Below are 23,215 nucleotides of genomic sequence, written 5' to 3'. Positions count from 1 at the left end.
TGTGGGGGAAAAATGAGGGAGAAACCCACTGAAAAGGTGCCAGGTGTGGGAAAGGAGGCACCTGGGCACACCTGGCACACCTGGGCACACCTGGGGGGGAGGGGAGGAAAAAAAACGGGGGGAAAAGGGGAAAAATGGGGAAAAAAGAGGAAAAAGGGGTGAAATATGGGGGGAAAATGGGTGAGAAATGTTCCAAAAAGGTGCTTGGGCACACCTGGGCACACCTGGCACACACCTGGGCACACCTGGGGGCGGGGGAGGAAAAAAAATGGGAGGAAAAGGGGAAAAAATGGGGGGAAAAAGGGGAAAAAATGGGGGGAATGTGGGAAAAAAAGGGGTGGAAAAGGGTAAAAATGGGGGAGAAACCCCTTGAAAAGGTGCCAGGTGTGGGAAATGAGACACCTGGGCACACCTGGCACACACCTGGGCACACCTGGGCACACCTGGGGGGGTGGAGGGGAAAAAAAACGGGGGGAAAAGGGGAAAAATGGGGGGAAATGGGTGAAATGTGGGAAAAAAAGGGGTGGAAAGGGGTAAAAATGGGTGAGGAACCCCCTGAAAAGGTGCCAGGCGTGGGAAATGAGACACCTGGGCACACCTGGCACACACCTGGGCACACCTGGGGGGGTGGGGGGAAAAAAAGGGGGGGAAAAGGGGAAAAATGGGGAAAAAAGAGGAAAAAGGGGTGAAATATGGGGGGAAAATGGGTGAGAAATGTTCCAAAAAGGTGCTTGGGCACACCTGGGCACACCTGGCACACACCTGGGCACACCTGGGGGCGGGGGAGGAAAAAAAATGGGAGGAAAAGGGGAAAAAATGGGGGGAAAAAAGGGAAAAATGGGGGGAATGTGGGAAAAAAAGGGGTGGAAAAGGGTAAAAATGGGGGAGAAACCCCTTGAAAAGGTGCCAGGTGTGGGAAATGAGACACCTGGGCACACCTGGCACACACCTGGGCACACCTGGGGCGGTGGGGGGAAAAAAAAACGGGGGGAAAAGGGGAAAAAATGGGGAAAAAAAAGGGGGAAAATGGGTGAAAAAAGGGGAAAAAATGGCTGGGCAGCTGTGCCGCCCCTCACCTGCCCACAGGTAGCCGGGACCCTCCCCTGGTGCCCACCTGGGCGACGCCCAACCGGGAGACGGAGCTCAGGGGGACCCACCTGGGCCCCTTTAGGTCACACCTGGGCACCTTTTTGGTGTGTCCAGGACTCACCTGGGCACCTTTTTGGCGTCTCCAGGACTCACCTGAGCACCTTTGGGGGTCTCCAGAACTCACCTGAGACTCACCTGGGCACCTTTGGGGGTCTCCAGAACTCACCTGAGACTCACCTGGGCACCTTTGAGGGTGTTCAGGACCCACCTGAGACCCACCTGGGCACCTTTGGGGTCTCCAGAACCCACCTGGGACTCACCTGAGCACCTTTTTGGGGTCTCTGGGACTCACCTGAGACTCACCTGGGCACCTTTGAGGGTGTTCAGGACCCACCTGAGACCCACCTGGGCACCTTTGGGGTCTCCAGAACCCACCTGAGACCCACCTGGGCACCTTTGGGGGTGTTCAGGACCCACCTGAGACCCACCTGGGCACCTTTGGGGGTGTTCAGGACCCACCTGAGACCCACCTGGGCACCTTTGGGGTCTCCAGAACCCACCTGGGACTCACCTGAGCACCTTTTTGGGGTCTCTGGGACTCACCTGAGACCCACCTGGGCACTTTTGGGGGTCTCCAGGACTCACCTGAGACCCACCTGGGCACCTTTGGGGGTCTCCAGAACCCACCTGAGACCCACCTGAGACCCACCTGGGCACTTTTGGGGGTCTCCAGGACTCACCTGAGACTCACCTGGGCACCTTTGAGGGTGTTCAGGACCCACCTGAGACCCACCTGGGCACCTTTTTGGGGTCTTGGGCTCACCTGAGCACCTTTTTGGGGTCTCCAGAACCCACCTGGGCCCTACCTGGGCACCTTTTTGGTGTCCCCAGGACTCACCTGGGCACCTTTTTGGGGTCTTGAGGACTCACTTGGGCACCTTTGGGGGTCTCCAAAACCCACCTGAGACCCACCTGGGCACCTTTGGGGTCTCCAGAACCCACCTGGGACTCACCTGAGCACCTTTTTGGGGTCTCTGGGACTCACCTGAGACCCACCTGGGCACTTTTGGGGGTCTCCAGGACTCACCTGAGACCCACCTGGGCACCTTTGGGGGTCTCCAGAACCCACCTGAGACCCACCTGGGCACCTTTTTGGGGTCTTGGGCTCACCTGAGCACCTTTTTGGGGTCTCCAGAACCCACCTGGGCCCTACCTGGGCACCTTTTTGGTGTCCCCAGGACTCACCTGGGCACCTTTTTGGGGTCTTGAGGACTCACTTGGGCACCTTTGGGGATCTCCAAAACCCACCTGAGACCCACCTGGGCACCTTTGGGGTCTCCAGAACCCACCTGGGACTCACCTGAGCACCTTTTTGGGGTCTCTGGGACTCACCTGAGACCCACCTGGGCACTTTTGGGGGTCTCTGGGACTCACCTGAGACCCACCTGGGCACCTTTGGGGGTCTCCAGAACCCACCTGAGACCCACCTGGGCACCTTTGGGGGTCTCCAGGACTCACCTGAGACCCACCTGGGCACCTTTGGGGGTCTCCAGAACCCACCTGAGACCCACCTGAGACCCACCTGGGCACCTTTGGGTGTCTCCAGGACTCACCTGAGACCCACCTGGGCACCTTTGGGGGTCTCCAGAACCCACCTGAGACCCACCTGAGACCCACCTGGGCACCTTTGGGGGTCTCCAGAACCCACCTGGACCCACCTGGGCACCTTTGGAGGTCTCCAGAACCCACCTGAGACCCACCTGGGCACCTTTAGGGTCTCTAAAACCCACCTGAGACTCACCTGGGCACCTTTAGGGTCTCTAAAACCCACCTGAGACTCACCTGGGCACTTTTGGGGCTCTCCCGGCCTCACCTGCGCCCCTCACCTGCCCACAGGTAGCTGGGGCCCCCACCTGATCATCGTGCCCACCTCGGTGATGCTCAACTGGGAGATGGAGCTGAAGCGCTGGTGCCCCAGCTTCAAGATCCTCACCTACTACGGCGCCCAGAAGGAGCGGCGCCTCAAGCGCCAGGTGAGGGCCTGGCACACCTGGGCACACCTGGATACACCTGGGCACACCTGGGCACACCTGGGAGACACTGAGAGCTGTGGGGAGATGGAGGGAGTCACCTGGAGGGGTGTAAGGGGGTCACCTGGGGGGTTTTGGGGTCATCTGAGGAGTCTGGGGGTCACCTGGGGGGGTCTGGGGGTCACCTGGGGCACACCTGGGCACACCTGGGCACAGCTGGACACACCTGGATGCACCTGGGAGACGTTGGGGTCTATAGGGAGTCACCTGGAGGGGTGCAAATGGGGTCACCTGGGGGGTTTTGGGGTCATCTGAGGAGTCTGGGGGTCACCTGGGGGGGTCTGGGGGTCACCTGGGGCACACCTGGGCACACCTGGGCACAGCTGGGCACACCTGGATGCACCTGGGAGACGTTGGGGTCTATAGGGAGTCACCTGGAGGGGTGTAAGGGGGTCACCTGGGGGGTTTTGGGGTCACGTAGGGGGTCTGGGACACACCTGGGGCACACCTGGGCACAGCTGGGCACACCTGGATGCACCTGGGAGATGTTGGGAGACATCGGGAGCCGTGGGGAGGGGGAGGGAGTCACCTGGAGGGGTGCAAATGGGGTCACCTGGGGGGTTTTGGGGTCACCTGAGGGGTCTGAGGGTCACCTGAGGGTCACCTGGGGGGTCTGAGGGTCACCTGGGGCACACCTGGGCACAACTGGGCACAGCTGGGCACACCTGGATGCACCTGGGAGACATTGGCGTCTATAGGGAGTCACCTGGAGGAGTGTAAGAGGGTCACCTGGGGGGTCTGAGGGTCACCTGGGACACACCTGGACACACCTGGACACACCTGGACACGCCTGGACACACCTGGATCCACTGGGATCCATTGGGATCTATAGGGACTCACCTGGAGACTTATAGGGGGATCACGTGTAGGGTCTTACCTGGTCACCTGAGCACTCTGGGGGTCACCTGGGGGTCACCTGGGGCACACCTGGGACACACCTGGGCACACCTGGGCACACCTGGGCACACCTGGATCCATTGGGATCCGTATAGATTTATAGGGACTCACCTGGAGGGTTGGAGATGGGGTTGTCTGGGGAGTCTGGGGGTCACCTGGGGGGTCTGGGGGTCACCTGGGGGTCACCTGTGGCTCACCTGTCAGGGCTGGACGAAGCCGAACGCGTTCCACGTGTGCATCACGTCCTACAAGCTGGTGCTGCAGGACCACCAGGCCTTCCGGCGCAAGAACTGGAAGTACCTGATCCTGGACGAGGCCCAGAACATCAAGAACTTCAAGTCCCAGCGCTGGCAGTCCCTGCTCAACTTCAACAGGTGAGGGCAGGCACCTGGGGGGCAGTGGGGTACACCTGGGCACACCTGGGGGGGAGTGGGATACACCTGGGCACACCTGGGCACAGCTGGGGGCACCTGGGGGGGGTTGGGATACACCTGGGCACAGCTGGTGGGGATTGGAATACACCTGGGCACACCTGGGGGCTCCTGGGGGGGATTGGGATACACCTGGAGGGGATTGGGATACACCTGGGGGGGAGTGGGGTACACCTGGGCACCAGGTGGGCACACCTGGGGGCACCTGGGGGGGATTGGGATACACCTGGGGGGGATTGGGATATACCTGGGCACACCTGGGCACACCTGGGGGCTCCTGGGGAGGGTTGGGATACAGCTGGGCACAGGTGGGCACACCTGGGGGGGGTTGGGATACAGCTAGGGGGGGATTGGGATACACCTGGGCACAGGTGGGTGCTCCTGGGGGGGTTGGGATACACCTGGGCACACCTGGGGGGGTTTGGGATATACCTGGGCACACCTGGAGGCTCCTGGGGGCTCCGGGGGGGGGTTGGGATACACCTGGGCACAGCTGGGGGCACAACTGGGTGCTCTGGTGTTACCTGGGGTTACCTGTGGGTGCTCAGGTGTTATCTGTGGGTCCCCAGGTGTTACCTGTGGGTGCTCTGGGGTTACCTGTGGGTACTCAGGTGTTATCTGTGGGTCCCCCGGTGTTACCTGTGGGTACCTGTGGGTGCTCTGGGGTTACCTGTGGTTACCTGTGGGTGCTCAGGTGTTACCTGGGGGTACCCAGCTGTTACCTGTGGGTGCTCAGGTGTTACCTGTGGGTGCTCTGCGGTTACCTGTGGGTCCCCAGGTGTTACCTGTGGTTACCTGTGGATGCCCTGTGTCCACCTGTGGGTGCTCAGGTGTTACCTGGGGGTGCTCAGGTGTTACCTGTGGTTACCTGTGGATGCCCTGTGCCCACCTGTGGGTGCTCAGGTGTTACCTGGGGGTACCCAGGTGTTACCTGTGGTTACCTGTGGGTGCTCAGATGTTACCTGGGAGCGCTCAGGTGTTACCTGTGGGTGCTCAGGTGTTACCTGGTGTTACCTTGGGGTACCTTTGGTCACTCAGGGGTTACCCAGGGGTACCCCAGGGGTTACCTGTGCTCACCTGGGCTTACCTGTAGCTCCCTGTAGCAACCCAGCCCTTACCTCCAGGTGCCCCCCAGGTGTGCCCCACCCCTCACCTGTCCCCTCTCACCTGTCCCCCCCCAGCCAGCGCCGTTTGCTGCTGACAGGGTTACCTGGGGTTACCTGGGGGTTACCTGTGGGTGCCCAGGTGTTACCTGTGGGTGCCCTGTGGTTACCTGTGGGTGCTCAGGTGTTACCTATGGTTACCTGTGGGTGCCGAGGTGTTACCTGTGGGTGCTCTGGGGTTACCTGTGGGTGCTCAAGTGTTACTTGTAGGTGCCTTGGGGTTACCTGGTGTTACCTGTGGGTGCTCAGATGTTACCTGTGGGTGCTCAGGTGTTACCTGTGGGTGCTCTGGGGTTACCTGGTGTTACCTTGGGGTACCTTTGGTCACTCAGGGGGTACCCAGGGGTACCCCAGGGGTTACCTGTGCTCACCTGGGCTTACCTGTAGCTCCCTGTAGCAACCCAGCCCTTACCTCCAGGTGCCCCCCAGGTGTGCCCCACCCCTCACCTGTCCCCTCTCACCTGTCCCCCCCCAGCCAGCGCCGTTTGCTGCTGACAGGGTTACCTGGGGTTACCTGGGGGTTACCTGTGGGTGCCCAGGTGTTACCTGGGGGTGCCCTGTGGTTACCTGTGGGTGCTCAGGGGTTACCTGTGGGTGCCCTGTGTTTACCTGGGGGTACTCTGGGGTTACCTGATGGAGCTCTGGGGTTACCTGTGGTTACCTGGGGGTGCTCAGGTGTTACCTGTGGTTACCTGTGGGGGTCCCCAGGTCTCACCTGTCCCCTCTCACCTGTCCCCCCCCAGCCAACGGCGCCTCCTGCTGACGGGGACGCCGCTGCAGAACAGCCTGATGGAGCTGTGGTCCCTGATGCACTTCCTGATGCCGCGGGTGTTCCAGTCCCACCGCGAGTTCCGCGAGTGGTTCCACAACCCCCTCACCGGCATGATCGAGGGCAGCCAGGAGTACAACGAGAGCCTCGTCAAGAGGCTGCACAAGGTAACGCACCTGGGGGCAGGTAGGCACACCTGGGGGCACCTGGGGGCACCTGGGATATGTGGGATAGACCTAGGATGCACCTGGGATATGTGGGATACACCTGGGACACACCTGGGGTACACCTGGGGACATCTGGGCGATACCTGGGCACACCTGGGCACACCTGGGATATGTGGGATACACCTGGGGACACCTGGGATACACCTGGGCACACCTGGGGGCACCTGGGAGCACCTGGGAGCAGGTGGGACACACCTGGGATGAGGGTTTGGGGTGGGGGATCGAGGGCAGCCAGGAGTACAACGAGAGCCTCGTCAAGAGGCTGCACAAGGTAACGCACCTGGGGGCAGGTAGGCACACCTGGGGGGGTTGGGACACACCTGGGGACACCTGGGGACAGGTGGGGGCACCTGGGCACACCTGGGAGCACCTGGGATATGGGGGATACACCTGGGCACACCTGGACACACCTGGGGGCACCTGGGGGGGTTGGGACTTGGAGTGGGGGCACTTGGAGTCGAGTTGTGGTGTCTGGGAATACCTGGGATACACCTGGGGACACCTGGGATAGATCTGGATACACCTGAGGTAGATCTGGGATGCACCTGGACACACCTGGGGACACCTGGGATACACCTGGACACACGTGGGGACACCTGGGATACACCTGGACACACGTGGGGACACCTGGGATACACCTGGACACACGTGGGGACACCTGGGATACACCTGGATACAACTGGGGACACCTGGGGCACACCTGGATACACCTGGGGACACCTGGGGCACACCTGGATACACCTGGGGACACCTGGGGACACCTGACATAGATCTGGGATGCACCTGGGACATCTGGGATGCACCTGGGGACAGCTGGGATAGATCTGGGATACACCTGGACACACCTGGGGACACCTGGGATAGATCTGGATACACCTGGGGCCACCTGGGATACACCTGGGGACACCTGGGATAGATCTGGATACACCTGGGGCCACCTGGGGACACCTGACATAGATCTGGGATGCACCTGGGACATCTGGGATGCACCTGGATACACCTGGGGACACCTGAGATAGATCTGGATCCACTTAAGATTGATCTGGGCTACACCTAGATACACCTGGGGACATCTGGGATGCACCTGGATACACCTGGGGACACCTGGGATACACCTGGGGACACCTGGGATAGATCTGGACACACCTGGGGCCACCTGGGATACACCTGGGGACACCTGGGATAGATCTGGATACACCTGAGATAGATCTGGGATAGACCTGGACGCACGTGGGGGTATCTGTGATACATCTGGACACACCTGGACGCACCTGGGGACACCTGGGATAGATCTGGACACACCTGGGGACATCTGGGATACACCTGGGCACACCTGGGGACACCTGGGGACACCTGGGATACACCTGGGATGAGGGTTTGGGGTGGGGGATCGAGGGCAGCCAGGAGTACAACGAGAGCCTCGTCAAGAGGCTGCACAAGGTAACGCACCTGGGGGCAGGTAGGCACACCTGGGGGCACCTGGGGGCACCTGGGATATGTGGGATACACCTGGGGACACTTGGGATACACCTGGGGATAGCAGGACATATCTGGGTACACCTGGGTGTACCTGAGAACACACCTGGGCACACCTGGATGTACCTGGCACACACCTGGGACACACCTGGGGACACATCTGGGACACACCTGGGCACACCTGGCACACACCTGGGGCACACCTGGGTGTACCTGGGCACACCTGGATGTACCTGGCACATACCTGGGGACACCTGGGCACACCTGGATGTACCTAGGACACACCTGGGGACACCTGGGTGTACCTGACACACACCTGGGCACACCTGGGCACACCTGGGTGTACCTGAGAACACACCTAGACACACCTGGGACACACTTGGGCACACCTGGGCACACCTGGGCACACCTGGGCACACACCTGGGCACACCTGGGGACACCTGGGACACACCTGGATGTACCTTGCACACACCTGGGCACACCTGGGTGTACCTGACACACACCTGGGCACACCTGGGCACACCTGGGGACACCTGAGGACACACCTGGGTGTACTTGGGACACATCTGGGCACACCTGGGACACACCTGGAGACACCTGGGCACACCTGGGTGTACCTGACACACACCTGGGCACACCTGGGTGTACCTGACACACACCTGGGCACACCTGGACACACCTGGGCACACCTGGGCACACCTGGGGCACACCTGGGCACACCTGGGTGTACCTGAGAACACACCTAGACACACCTGGGACACACTTGGGCACACCTGGGCACACCTGGGCACACACCTGGGCACACCTGGGACACACCTGAATGTACCTTGCACACACCTGGGCACACCTGGGTGTACCTGACACACACCTGGGCACACCTGGGACACACCTGGGCACACCTGGGCACACCTGGGCACACACCTGGGGACACCTGAGGACACACCTGGGTGTACTTGGGACACATCTGGGCACACCTGGGACACACCTGGAGACACCTGGGCACACCTGGGTGTACCTGGGACACACCTGGGCACACCTGGGACACACCTGGGGACACCTGGGTGTACCTGAGAACACACCTGGGCACACCTGGGTGTACCTGGGCACACCTGGGGCACACCTGGACACATCTGGGACACACCTGGGCGCACCTGGGCACACCTGGGGCACACCTGGGGCACACCTGGATGTATCTAGGACACACCTGGGGACACCTGGGCACACCTGGGCACACCTGGATGTACCTGGGACACACCTGGGCACACCTGGGCACACCTGGGTGTACCTGAGAACACACCTGGGCACACCTGGGCACACCTGGGTGTACCTGAGAACACACCTGGGCACACCTGGGCACACCTGGGTGTACCTGGGGACACCTGGGCACACCTGGGAACCCCCCTGGGCACACCTGGGTGTACCTGGGACACACCTGGGGACACCTGGGCACACCTGGATGTACCTGGGACACACCTGGACACACCTGGGTCACACCTGGGCACACCTGGGCACACCTGGGTGTACCTGAGAACACACCTGGCACACACCTGGGCACACCTGAGTGTACCGGACACACACCTGGGCACACCTGGGCACACCTGGGCACACCTGTCCCCCCCCCAGGTGCTGCGGCCGTTCCTGCTGCGGCGGCTGAAGGTGGACGTGGAGAAGCAGATGCCCAAGAAATACGAGCACGTCCTGCGCTGCCGCCTCTCCAAGCGCCAGAGGTTCCTCTACGACGACTTCATGGGCCAGGCCAGGTGAGGGGGGGACCCCAAAATATCCCAGAGCCCCGAAAACCCGGAATTCCCAAAAAAATCCCCGGAATTCTGGGATTTCGTGGCCAAATTTCACCCAAAATGCACCAAAATTGACCCAAAATGTACCTGAATCACCCCAAAATCTTCTTTTATGATGATTTCATGGACCATGCCAGGTGTGGGGGGGACCCCAAAATATCCCAGAGCCCCAAAAACCCCAAAATTCCCAAAAAAATCCCCGGAATTTTGGGATTTTGGGGTCAAATTTCACCTAAAACGCATCTAAATTCACCCAAAATCTCATTGAATTCACCCAAAATCCCACTGGATTCGTCCCAAAATCCCACAGAATTCACCCCAAAGTCACTTGGAATTCCCAAAATATCCTGGAGCCCAAAAAACCCCCAAAATTCCCCAAAAAATTCCCCCTAACTTCCAGTGAATTCACCCCAAAATCCCACTAAATCCACCCAAAATCGTCCCCAAATGTTACTGAATTCACCCAAAATGCCACTGTGTTCACCCCAAAATCCCACAGAATTCACCCCAAAGTCACTTGGAATTCCCAAAATATCCTGGATCCTAAAAAAAACGAAAATTCCCCCAAAAATTCCTCCTAAATTACAGTGAATTGACCCAAAATCCCCCTAAATCCACCCAAAATCGTCCCCAAAATCACCCTGAATTCACTGAAAATCTCACTGGATTCACCCCAAAATCCCACAGAATTCACCCCAAAGTCACTTGGAATTCCCAAAATATCCTGGAGCCCAAAAACCCCCAAAATTCCCAAAAAAATCCCCAAAATTCTGGGATTTTGGGGTCGAAATCTGCCTCGAAATGCACCAAATCGTCCCCAAATGCTGCTGGATTCACCCCAAAATCTCTTTAAATTCACCCAAAAATCCCACAGAATTCACCCTGAAGTCACTTGAAATCCCAAAAATATCCTGGAACCCAAAAAAACCCCAGAATTCCCAAAAAACTCCCCAGAATTTTGCCCAAAATGCACCTAAATCGCCCCAAAACGCACCTGAATTGTCCCAAAATCCCACTGAATCACCGCAAAATGCCACTGGAGTCATCCAAAAATCCCACAGAATTCACCCCAAAGTCACTTGGAATTCCCAAAATATCCTGGAGCCCAAAAAACCCCCGAAATTCCCCCAAAAATCCCCGGAATTTGGCCCAAAATGCCCCTAAATTGCCCTAAAATGCACCTGAATTGCCCCAAAATGCACCTGAATCACCCCAAAATCCTTTTGTATGACAACTTCATGGGCCAGGCCAGGTGAGGGGGGGACCCCAAAATATCCCATTGCCCCAAAAACCCCGGAATTCCCCAAAAAAATCCCCAAAACTTCATGAGCGTCATCAACAGCCCCAAACCCCCCCAAATCCCCCCCAAATCCCCCCAAAATCCCCCCAACCCCCCCAAATCCCCCCCAACTCCCCAAAATCCCCCCAAAATCCCTCTCAAACCCCCCAAACCCCCCTCAACTCCCCCAAAATCCCCCAAAATCCCCCTCAATCCCCTCCAAATCCCCCCAAATCCCCCCCAAATCCCCCAAAAATCCCCCCAACCCCCCCAAATCCCCCCCAACTCCCCAAAATCCCCCCAAAATCCCTCTCAAACCCCCCAAACCCCCCTCAACTCCCCCAAAATCCCCCAAAATCCCCCTCAATCCCCCCCAAATGCCCCCCAAATCCCCCCCAAATCCCCCCCAAATCCCCCAAATCCCCCCCAAATCCCCTCAAACCCCCCCCAAATCCTTTCAAATCCCCCCCAAACCCTCCCAAATCCCCCTCAAACCCTCCCAAACCTTCCCAAATCCTTCTCAAATCCCCCCAAAATCCCCCCAAACCCCCCAAAATCCCTCCAAATCCTTCTCAAACCCCCCTAAATCCCCCCAAATTCCTCTCAATCCCCCTCAAATTCCCCCAAATCCTCCCCAAATCCCCCTCAAATCCCCCCAAATCCCCCCCAAATCCTCCTCAATCCCCCCCAAATCCCCCTCAAACCCCTCAAACTTTTTCCAACCCCCCCAAATAATTTCTAACCCCCCAAAATCCTGTCCCAGCACCAAGGCCACCCTGGCCAGCGGGCACTTCATGAGCGTCATCGATGGCCCCAAACCCCCCAAATCCCCCCCAAATCCTACTCAAACCCCCCAAATGTCCCCTAAAACCCTCCAAATCCCCCCAAAATCCCCCCAAATCCTTCTCAAACCTCCCAAATCCTTTCAAATCCCCCCAAATCTCCCCTAAATCCCCCCAAATCCCCTCAAAATCCCCTCAAATCCCCCTCAAATCCCCTCAAAATCCCCACAAACCTTCCCAAATCCTCCTCAAACCCCCCCAAATCCCCCCCAAATCCCCCCAAATCCCCCCCAAATCCTCCTCAAACCCCCTCCAAATCCCCCTCAAACCCCTCAAACTTTTTCCAACCCCCCCAAATAATTTCTAATCCCCCAAAATCCTGTCCCAGCACCAAGGCCACCCTGGCCAGCGGGCACTTCATGAGCGTCATCAACAGCCCCAAACCCCCCAAACCCCCCCTCAACCCCCCTAAATCCCCCCAAATCCCCCCAACCCCCCCCAAATCCCCCTCAAACCCTCCAAATCCCCCCAAATCTCCCCCAAGTCCTCTCAAATCCCCCCAAATCTCCTTCAAACTCCCCTAAATCTCCCCCAAATCCCCCTCAAATCCCCCCAAATCCCCTCAAACCCCCCCAAACCCCCCCCAAACCCCCCCAAATCCCTCTCAAACCCCCCCAACTCCCCTCAAAATCCCCCCAAATCCTTCTCAAACCCCCCCAAATCCCCCCAAATCCTCCCCAAATCCCCTCAAATCCCCCCCAAATCCCCCCCAAATCCTCCCCAAACCCCCCCAAATCCCCCCCAAACCCCCCCAAATCCCTCTCAAACCCCCCCCAAACCCCCTCTAACCCCCCAAAAATGCCCCAAATTTCAGCACCAAGGCCACCCTGGCCAGCGGGCACTTCATGAGCGTCATCAACGGCCCCAAACCCCCCAAATCCCCCCCAACCCCCCAAATCCCCCCAAAATCCCCTCAAATCCTCCTCAATCCCCCCCAAATCCCCCCAAATCCCCTCAAATCCCCCCAAATCCCCTCAAAATCCCCTCAAATCCCCCCAAAATCCCCCCCAACCCCCCCCCCAAATCCTTTCAAATCCCCCCAAATCCTCCTCAAATCCCCCCAAACCCTCCCAAATCCCCCCCAAACCCTCCCAAACCTTCCCAAATCCTTCTCAAATCCCCCCAAAATCCCCCCAAACCCCCCAAAATCCCTCCAAATCCTTCTCAAACCCCCCTAAATCCCCCCAAATTCCTCTCAATCCCCCTCAAATTCCCCCAAATCCTCCCCAAATCCCCCTCAAATCCCCTCAAATCCCCCCCAAATCCCCCCCAAATCCTCCCCAAACCCCCTCAAATCCCCCCCAAACCCCCCCAAACCCCCTCTAACCCCCCAAAAATGCCCCAAATTTCAGCACCAAGGCCACCCTGGCCAGCGGGCACTTCATGAGCGTCATCAACGTGCTGATGCAGCTGCGCAAGGTCTGCAACCACCCCGACCTCTTCGAGCCCCGGCCCGTCCGCCCTGGTCCTGAGAGCCCTGGAGCCACACCCCTTCCAGGTGAGGGGTTTTGTGGGGGCCTGGGGGGTTTTGGGGGGATTTGGGAGGGTTGGAGTCATCACAAGGGGGTTTGGGGGGGTTAAAAGGGGTTTGGGGGGCATCTAAAGAAGGTTTGGGGGCATCTAAAGAGGGTTTGGTGGCACCTGGAGAGGGTTTGGTGGCACCTAGAGAGGGTTTGGGGGGGATTTTGGGGGGATTGGAGGGATTTGGGGGGGTTTTGGGGGGATTGGAGGGGGTTTGGGGGGTTTTGGGGTCTCCACTCGCCCCTCGTCACCCCCGGGCTCTGCCTCGTCACCCCCGCCCTGGTCCTGAGAGCCCTGGAGCCACACCCCTTCCAGGTGAGGGGTTGGGGGGGTCTGGGGGGCATTGGAGATGGTTTGGTGGCATCTAAAGGGGGTTTGGGGGCATCAAAAGGGGGTTTGGTGGCATGTAAAGAAGGTTTGGGGCATCTAGAGAGGGTTTGGGGGTGATTGGAGGGGGTTTGGTGGCATCTAAAGAGGGTTTGGTGGCACCTGGAGAGGGTTTGGGGCATCTAGAGAGGGTTTGGGGGGATTGGAGGGGTTTGGGGGCATCTAAAGAGGGTTTGGTGGCACCTGGAGAGGGTTTGGGGGCATCTAAAGATGGTTTGGGGGGGATTTTGGAGTGGTTGGAGGGGATTTGGGGGGGTTTTGGGAGGGTTGGAGGCATCAAAAGGGGGTTTGGGGGTGTTAAACTGGAGTTTGGGGGCATCTAAAGGGGGCTTGGGGGCATCTAGAGAAGGTTTGGGGGCATCTAGAGAAGGTTTGGGGCACCTAGAGAAGGTTTGGGGGCACCTGGAGAGGGTTTGGTGACATCTAAAGGGGGTTTGGGGGCATCTGGAGGGGATTTGGGGGCATCTAAAGGGGTTTGGTGGCATCTAAAGGGGGTTTGGTGGCACCTGGAGGGGATTTGGGGGGAATTGGAGGGGATTTGATGACATCTGGAGAGGATTTGGTGGCACCTGGAGAGCAGTTGGTGACATTTGGGGGCACCTGGAGAGAGTTTGGGGACATTTAAAGAGGGTTGGTGGCATCTAAAGAGGGTTTGGGGGCATCTAAAGGGGATTTTGTGGCATCCAAAGAGGGTTTGGGGGTGATTGGAGAGGGTTTGGGGGCTTCTAAAGGGGGTTTGGGGGCATCTAAAGAGGATTTGGGGCATCTAAAGGGGCTTTGGTGGCATCTGAAGGGGTTTGGGGGCATCTCAAGAAGGTTTGGGGGGCATCTAAAGAGGGTTTGGGGGCATCTAAAGGGGATTTGGGGGCATCTAGAGAGGGTTTGGGGGCATCTAAAGGGGGTTTGGTGGCATCTAAAGAAGGTTGGGTGCATCTAGAGAGGGTTTGGGGGTGATTGGAGGGGTTTGGTGGCATCTAAAGGGGTTTGGGGGGGATTTTGGGGTGGTTGGAGGGGATTTGGGGGGATTTGGGAGGGTTGGAGGGATCAAAAGGGGGTTTGGTGGCATCTCAAGGGGGTTTGGTGGCACCTCAAGAGCATTTGGTGACATTTGGGGGATCTAGACAGGATTTGGGGACATCTGGAGATGGTTTGGTGGCATCTAAAGAGGATTTGGGGGCATCTAAAGGGGGTTTGGTGGCACCTGGATGGTTCTGGTGCCACCTGGAGATGTTTTGGTGACCCTGGTGGCCCTGGAGGGGTTTTTGGGGTCACTAAAGAGGTTTTTGGGGTCACTAAAGGGGTTTTTGGGGTCACTAAAGAGGTTTTTGGGGTTCCCCAGCAGGTGGACCTGTCCCCCTTCGAGCTGGTGGCCCTGGAGAGGGTTTGGTGACCCTGGTGGCCCTGGAGGGGTTTTTGGGGTCACTGAAGTGGTTTTTGGGGTTCCCAGCAGGTGGACCTGTCCCCCTTCGAGCTGTGGCCCTGGAGGGGTTTTGGTGGCCCTGGAGGGGGTTTGGTGACCCTGGTGGCCCTGGAGGGTTTTTGGGGTCACTGAAGTGGTTTTTGGGGTTCCCCAGCAGGTGGACCTGTCCCCCTTCGAGCTGGTGGCCCTGGAGAGGGTTTGGTGACCCTGGTGGCCCTGGAGGGGTTTTTGGGGTCACTAAAGAGGTTTTTGGGGTCACTGAAGGGTTTTTGGGGTTCCCCAGCAGGTGGACCTGTCCCCGTTCGAGCTGGTGGCCCTGGAGGGGTTTTTGGGGTCACTCAAGGGGGTTTGGTGACCCTGGTGGCCCTGGAGGGGTTTTTGGGGTCACTAAAGAGGTTTTTGGGGTCACTGAAGGGGTTTTTGGGGTCACTGAAGGGGTTTTTGGGGTTCCCCAGCAGGTGACCTGTCCCCCTTCGAGCTGGTGGCCTGGAGGGGTTTTGGTGGCCCTGGAGGGGGTTTGGTGACCCTGGTGGCCCTGGAGGGGTTTTTGGGGTCACTGAAGGGGTTTTTGGGGTTCCCCAGCAGGTGGACCTGTCCCCCTTCGAGCTGGTGGCCCTGGAGGGGTTTTGGTGGCCCTGGAGAGGGTTTGGTGACCCTGGTGGCCCTGGGGGGTTTTTGGGTCACTGAAGGGGTTTTTGGGGTTCCCCAGCAGGTGGACCTGTCCCCCTTCGAGCTGGTGGCCCTGGAGGGGTTTTTGGGGTCACTAAAGAGGTTTTTGGGGTCACTGAAGGGGTTTTTGGGGTTCCCCAGCAGGTGGACCTGTCCCCGTTCGAGCTGGTGGCCCTGGAGGGTCACCTGTCCCCGCTACGCCGCCGACTGGTTCCTGCCGCGGTTCCGGGTCACCCGGCGGCTCGTGGAGGACGTGGCGGCCGCCCCCGACCCCCCCCCCGGCCCAAACCCGTCCGCATGAAGGTCAACAGGTGAGGGGGGACGCACCTGGGGGGCACCTGGGGGGCGTTGGGGACATTTTGGGACCCTTGGGGACACTTGGGGGGATTTGGGGACACTTGGGGGGTCTTGGCGGGTTTTGAGACCACCTCAGGACCTTTGGGGACACTTTGGGGGTCTTGGGGACACTTGGGGACACTTGGGGGGTCATGGGGTCACCTGGGGGGATTTGGGGACCCTTGGGGGGTCTTGGGGACACTTGCAGGGTCTTGGGGACACTTTGGGAGGATTTGGGGACAGTTCAGGACCTTTGGGACCACCTTGTGACCCTTGGGGACACCTGGGGGGTTTGGGGACACCTGGGGGGGTCTTGGGGACACCTGGGGGTCTTGGGGACACTTTGGGGGTCTTGGGGACACTTGGGGACACTTTGGGGGTCTTGGGACAGCTGGGGGGGCTTGGGGACAGTTCAGGACCTTTGGGGACACCTTGTGACCCTTGGGGACACTTGAGGGGTCTTGGGACACTTGGGAGGATTTGGGGACACTTGGAGGATTTGGGGACACTTGGGGGGTCTTAAGGGCACTTGGGGGTCTTGGGGTCATTTTGGGATCCTTGGGGACACTTGGGGGGTTTGGGGACACTTGGGGTGTCTTGGGGACAGTTCAGGACCTTTGGGGACACTTGGGGGGATTTAGGGACACTTGGAACCCTTGGGGACACTTTGGGGGTCTTGGGACTGTTGGGGGTCTTGGGGACACGTGGGGGGTCTTGGGGACACTTGGGAGGATTTGAGGACACTTGGGGGGTCTTGGGGGCACTTGGGGGGTCTTGGGGACACTTTGGGGGGTCCTGGGACACTTGAGGGGTCTTGGGGACATCATGGAGGGGTTGGGGACACCTGGGAGGTCTTGGGGACACTTGGGGGGTCTTGGGGACAGTTGGGAGGATTTGGGGACACTTGGGGGGTCTTGAGGACAGTTCAGGACCTTTGGGGACACTTGGGGACACTTTGGGGGGTCTTGGGGACATTTGGGAAGATTTGGGGACACTTGGGGGGATTTGGGACACTTGGGGGATTTGAGGGACACTTGGGGGGTCTTGGGGGCACTTGGGGGGCCTTGAGGTCACCTGAGGACCTTTGGGGACACTTGGGCTGGTGGAGGGACCTTGGGGTCATTTTGGGACCCTTGGGACATCATGGAGGGGTTGGGGACACCTGGGGGGACTTGGGACACTTGGGGGGGCTTGGGGACACTTGGGTGGCCTTTGTGGACACTTGGGGGGTCTTGGGGACAGTTGGGGGGTCTTGGGGACACTTGGGGGGATTTGGGGACACTTTGGGACCTTTGACGACACTTGGGGGGTTTTGGGGACATTTGGGGGTCTTGAGGACACTTGGGGGGTCTTGGGGACACTTCAGGACCTTTGGGGACACTTGGGGGGTCTTGAGGTCACCTGAGGACCTTTGGGGACACTTGGGATGGTGGTGGGACCTTGGGGGTCATTTTGGGACCCTTGGGGACACTTGGGGGGGTCTTGGGGGTCTTGGGGACACTTTGGGAACCTTGGGGACACTTTGGGGATTTGGGGACACTTGGGGGTCTTGGGGACAGTTCAGGACCTTTGGGGACACTTGAGGGGTCTTGGGACACTTGGGAGGATTTCGGGACACTTGGGGGGTCTTGGGGTCACCTGGGGGATTTGGGGACACTTGGGATTGTGGTGGGACCTTGGGGACACTTGGGGGGCCTTGGGGACAGTTCAGGACCTTTGGGACACTTGGGGGGCCTTGGGGACAGTTCAGGACCTTTGGGGACACTTTGGGGGTCTTGGGGACACTTGGGGGGTCTTGGGGACCCTTGGGGCCATCATGGAGGAGTTGGGACACTTGGGGGTCTTGAGGACACCTGGGGGGTCTTGGGGGGCTTGGGGCCACCTCAGGACCTTTGGGGACAGTTGGGGAGGATTTGGGGACACTTTGGGGTCTTGGGGACACTTGGGGGGTCTTGGGGACAGTTCAGGACCTTTGGGGACACTTGGGGGGTCTTGGGGACATTTGGGGGGTCTTGGGACACTTGAGGGTCTTGGGACATTTGGGGGGGCTTGGGGACACTTGAGGGGTCTTGAGGTCACCTGATGACCTTTGGTGACCCTTGGTGACCCTTGATGACCTCTGGTGACCCTCACTGACCCTTGGTGACATGGGTTGACCCTTGGTGACCCTTGGTTACCCTTGATGACCTTTACTGACCTTTGGTGACCTTTGGTGACCTTTGGTAACCCTTCATGACCTTTGGTGACCTTTACTGACCTTTGGTGACCCTTGCTGACCTTTGGTGACCTTTACTGACCCTTGGTGATGTTTGGTGACCCTTGATGTCCTTGGGTGACCTTTGGTGACCCTTGATGACCTTGCTGACCTTTACTTACCCTGGGTGACCATTGGTGACCCTTGATGACCTTTGCTGACCTTTGGTGACCCTGGGTGACCTTTGTTGACCTTTGTTGACCTTTGATGACCTTTGATGATCTTTGGTGACCTTGATGACCTTTGTTGACCTTTGATGACCCTTGGTGACCCTTGGTTGCCCTTGATGACCCTTGGTGACTTTGTTGTCCCTTGGTGACCTTTGGTGTCCTTTGGTGACCCTGGTGACCTTGGTGACCCTTGATGACCTTGGGTGACCTTTACTGACCCTTGATGACCTTTGGTGACCTTTACTGACCCTTGCTGACCCTTAGTGACCTTTGCTGACCTTTGCTGACCTTTGTTGACCCTTGCTGACCTTTTCTGACCCTTGCTGACCTTTGCTGACCTTTGCTGACCCCCGCTGACCTCTGCTGACCCCACCTGTCCCCTCCCCCCCCAGGATGCTGCAGCCGCTGCCGAAGGCGGAGCCAAGGGCGGTTTTGCTCCTCCCCTCGCCCCGCCCCGCCCCGGGGGGCGTGGCCACCGCCGGCCCCGCCCCTCCCGGCCCCGCCCCCACCGCCGCCGCTCCAGGCCCCGCCCCCCTGCTGGTGGCCCCGCCCCTGGTGACCCTCGGCCACGCCCCGGCCACGCCCGTCGCCGGCCACGCCCCTCTGGTGACGTCACAGGGGGCGGGGCTCAACCTGGGGCTGGGATTGGCTCTGGCGCCGCCCAGGCCACGCCCACGCTGCTGGCCCCGCCCCCCGCCGGTAAGAAGGGGAGGGGCTTAAGGAGGGGTGGGAGGGGCTTGGGGAGAGAGGGAGGGGCTTATGAGGGTGGGAGGGGCTTATGGAGGGTTGGAGGGGCTTTTGGAGGGTGGGAGGGGCTCGGGAGGGGTGGGAGGGGCTTCATGCGAGGTGGGAGGGGCTTATGGAAAGGTGGGAGGGGCTTGAGAGTCCTCAAATGGGCGTGGCCACACCTGTAAATGGGTGTGGCCACAGTAACAGTGGGCGTGGCCTCTCTTTAGTGGGCGTGGCTTCCCCTCTGTGGACGTGCCCATGCATATAAGTGGGCGTGGCCTCATCTAGGTGGGCGTGGCCTCCCCTCTGTGGGCGTGTCCTCCTCCAGAGGGGTGTGGCGTCCCCTCTGTGGGCGTGGCCTCCCACATGGGCGTGTCCACAGAGAAATGGGCGTGTCCAAGTGGGCGTGTCCCCAAAGGGCGTGTCCCAGTGGGTCTGTCCCACTGGGCGTGTCCAAAGTGGGTGTGTCCAATGTGGGCGTGTCCCAATGGGCGTGTCCTGACCCCTCCCCCTTTTTTTCTCTCTCTCCCCTCCCCCCCCCAGCTCTTCCCGCCGCCTCCTTGGCCACGCCCCCTCCCTCACCCAGCCCCGCCCCTCCGGGCCCCGCCCTGGGCAAGGGGGCGGGGCCCGGGCAGGGGGCGGGGCCGGGGGCGGGGCCTCCCTTGGCCGCCTTCGCCCTGGGGGGCCCCCAAAGGCTCCTGCTGGCCCCGGAGATGCAGGCCCGGCTGCCCTGTGAGTAAAAAACACCCCAAAAACACCCCCCAAAAACACCCCAAAACACCCAAAAAACCTCCCAAAACCACCCAAAAAATACCCCAAAATACCCAAAAAACCCACCGTAATACCCAAAAAACCCCCAAAAATGGCCCCAAACCCGAAAAACAGCCCAAAAATACCCCAAAATACCCCTAAAACACCCAAAACCACCCAAAAAACACCCCAAAAATACCCCAAAGTATCCCTAAAACACCCAAAAACACCCAAAACCACCCAAAATACCCAAAAAACACCCCAAAACCACCCCATAAACACCCAAAAATACCCAAAAATACCCCAAAACACCCCAAAAACACCCAAAAAACACCCAAAATACCCAAAAACCACCCAAAAATCACCCCAAAGCACCCCGAAATACCCAAAAACCACCCCAAAAACACCCCAAAACCACCCTAAAATACCCAAAACATCTCAAAACCACCCAAAAAACACCCAAAAAACCCAAAAATGGCCCCAAAATACCCAAAAAACACCCCAAAAACACCCAAAAACACCCCAAAATACCCAAAAACACCCCCAAAATACCCAAAAACACCCAAAAAACACCCCAAAATACCCCCAAAACACCCAAAAACACCCCAAAAATACCCAAAACAACACCCCAAAAATCCCCCAAAATACCCAAAAATACCCAAAAACACCCAAAAAACACCAAAAAATACCCCGAAATACCCCAAAAATACCCCAAAAACACCCAAAAATACCCCAAAAACACCCCAAAATACCCCAAAAATGGTCCCAAAATACCCCAAAAACCACCAAAAAACACCCAAAACCACCCCAAAACCACCCCAAAATACCCAAACCCACCCAAAACCACCCCAAAAATGGCTCCAAAAACACCCAAGAACACCCCAAAAACACCCAAAACCACCCAAAAGCACCCAAAAATACCCCAAAAATACCCCAAAACACCCCAAAAACACCCAAAACCACCCAAAACCACCCCAAAAACCACCCAAAAGCACCCAAAAATACCCCAAAAATACCTAAAAACACCCCAAAAACACCCCAAAACCACCCAAAACTACCCAAAAAACACCCAGAAATACAAAAAAATGGCCCCAAACCCGAAAAACAGCCCCAAAACCACCCAAAAAACAGCCCAAAAATACCCCAAAGTGACACCAAACCCGAACAATACAAAAAAACCGCCCAAAAAACCTGAAGAAAAGCCCCAATAAACCCCAAAATAGACCAAAACAGCCTCAAAACGGCCCCCCAAAATGGCTCCAGAAGAACCCAAAAATGGCCCAAAAACCAGTCCAAAAAACCCCCCAAAAGGACCCCCCCATACCCCCTGAAATGGCCTCAAAAAACCCAAAAAACTGCCCAAAAACCCCCCCAGAATGTCCCCAAAAAATCCCAAACCAGCCCAAAAAACCCCCCGAAATGGCCCAGAAAAAACCCCCTAAAATGGCTCCAAAAAACCCCAAAACCAGCCCAAAAACCAGCCAAAAACCCCCCCCCAAACTGGCCCCAACAAACCCCAAAACCGGCCCAAAAAAACCCCCCAAAACCCCCCAAACTGACCTCAAAAAACCCCCTGAAATGGCCCCAAAAAAACCAAAAAACAGCCCCAAAAACAGCCCAAAAAGACTCCCCAAAATGGCCCCAAAACTCACAGAAAAGAGCCCCAAAAAAACCCCAAAATGGCCTCAAAAAAACCCCAAAACGGCCCAAAAAATCCCTAAATACAGCCAAAAAAACACCCCAAAATGGCCCCAAAAGGACCCCAAAAAAACCCCTGAAATGGCCACCAAAAAAACCAAAAACCACCCCAAAAACCAGCCCCCCAAAACCCAAAAAACAGCCCAAAAAACCAGCCCAACCCCAACGGCCCAAAAAATCCCTAAATACAGCCAAAAAAACACCCCAAAATGGCCCCAAAAGGACCCCAAAAAAACCCCTGAAATGGCCACCAAAAAAAACCAAAAACCACCCCAAAAACCAGCCCCCCAAAACCCAAAAAACAGCCCAAAAAACCAGCCCAACCCCCCCCCAAATGGCCCCAAAAAACCCCAAAAACCAGCCCAAAAAAACCCCCCAAAAACCAGCCCCAAAACCCCCCAAAATGGCCCCAAAAAAACCCAAATACCACCCCAAAATCCAGCCCAAAAAACCCCCCAAAATGGCCCCAAAAAACCCCAAAACCAGCCCAAAAACACACTTTTGGGGGTTGGTGACCCCTGGGTGACCTCTGTGACCCCTGGGTGACCCCTGTGACCTTTGTGTGACCCCCCTGACCCCCGGATGACCCCGAATTTTGGGTGTTTTCCCCCTCCCCCCCCTCCGAAAACTCCTCCCCCTCCCCCCACTTTGGGGACACTTTTTGGGGGGTTGTGACCCCCTGTGACCCCTGGGTGACCCCTGTGACCTCTGTGTGACCCCCGTGACCTTTGTCTGACCCCCCTGACCCCCGGATGACCCCGAATTTTGGGTGTTTTCCCCTCCCCCTCCCCCCACTTTGGGGACACTTTTGGGGGGTTGGTGACCCCTGGGTGACCCCTGTGACCCCTGGGTGACCCCCGTGACCTTCACCCTGACCCCCCTGACCCCTAATTTCGGCCTCTCCCCCCTCCCCCCCAGCCGGCGAACTCGTCAGCCTCTCCCAATTGGCCGCCCTGGCCCAGCGAGCCCCGCCCCCTCCTCCGGTGGTGGGCGGGGGCCAAGCCGTCGCCCTCGCTGGCCCCGCCCCCTCCCGCCGCGCCCCGCCCCCTCCCGCCGTGGCCCCGCCCCCCGCGATGACGTTGCAGCTCCAGGGCAGCAAATTGACGTTGGCGCCGGCCCCGCCCCTCCGGCACCTGGCGCTGGCCACGCCCCCCAGGGCCGTACCACGTGAGTCCGGGGGACACGCCCACTTTTTTGGGGGGGGTGGGGAGGGGGGGC

The 23,215-nt window shown here is 58.5% G+C and overlaps 1 protein-coding gene and 2 long non-coding RNA genes across 3 annotated transcripts in view; 1 reads left to right on the top strand and 2 right to left on the bottom strand.

Annotated features, from left to right (window-relative positions):
* The window catches only part of LOC127466104 (helicase SRCAP-like), a 33,064-nt gene extending 9,904 nt beyond the window's left edge, over positions 1 to 23,160 (top strand). The window contains 12 exon segments of the mRNA XM_051776718.1: positions 2,986 to 3,122; positions 4,281 to 4,450; positions 6,414 to 6,606; positions 9,767 to 9,903; positions 13,416 to 13,522; positions 13,820 to 13,899; positions 16,202 to 16,252; positions 16,254 to 16,338; positions 16,341 to 16,371; positions 19,213 to 19,519; positions 20,093 to 20,281; positions 22,916 to 23,160. Coding sequence (XP_051632678.1) covers positions 2,986 to 3,122; positions 4,281 to 4,450; positions 6,414 to 6,606; positions 9,767 to 9,903; positions 13,416 to 13,522; positions 13,820 to 13,899; positions 16,202 to 16,252; positions 16,254 to 16,338; positions 16,341 to 16,371; positions 19,213 to 19,519; positions 20,093 to 20,281; positions 22,916 to 23,074 — 1,646 coding nt within the window. The 3' untranslated portion in view covers positions 23,075 to 23,160.
* LOC127466105 (uncharacterized) lies at positions 1,074 to 1,915 on the bottom strand. Its single transcript, XR_007902593.1, has 3 exons — positions 1,883 to 1,915; positions 1,609 to 1,787; positions 1,074 to 1,273 (listed from the first exon to the last, which is right to left on the bottom strand). It is a non-coding gene; the product is annotated as an uncharacterized LOC127466105 (long non-coding RNA).
* LOC127466107 (uncharacterized) lies at positions 5,227 to 6,405 on the bottom strand. Its single transcript, XR_007902595.1, has 4 exons — positions 6,353 to 6,405; positions 6,238 to 6,258; positions 5,324 to 5,375; positions 5,227 to 5,250 (listed from the first exon to the last, which is right to left on the bottom strand). It is a non-coding gene; the product is annotated as an uncharacterized LOC127466107 (long non-coding RNA).
* Positions 23,161 to 23,215: the final 55 nt, after the last annotated feature.

Source organism: Manacus candei, unplaced genomic scaffold (genome assembly GCF_025592945.1).
Source record: "Manacus candei isolate 608988 ecotype Guabito, Panama unplaced genomic scaffold, ASM2559294v1 h1tg000603l, whole genome shotgun sequence".
Classification (NCBI taxonomy): Eukaryota; Metazoa; Chordata; class Aves; order Passeriformes; family Pipridae; genus Manacus; species Manacus candei.
This window is presented reverse-complemented; position numbering and strand designations above follow the sequence as displayed.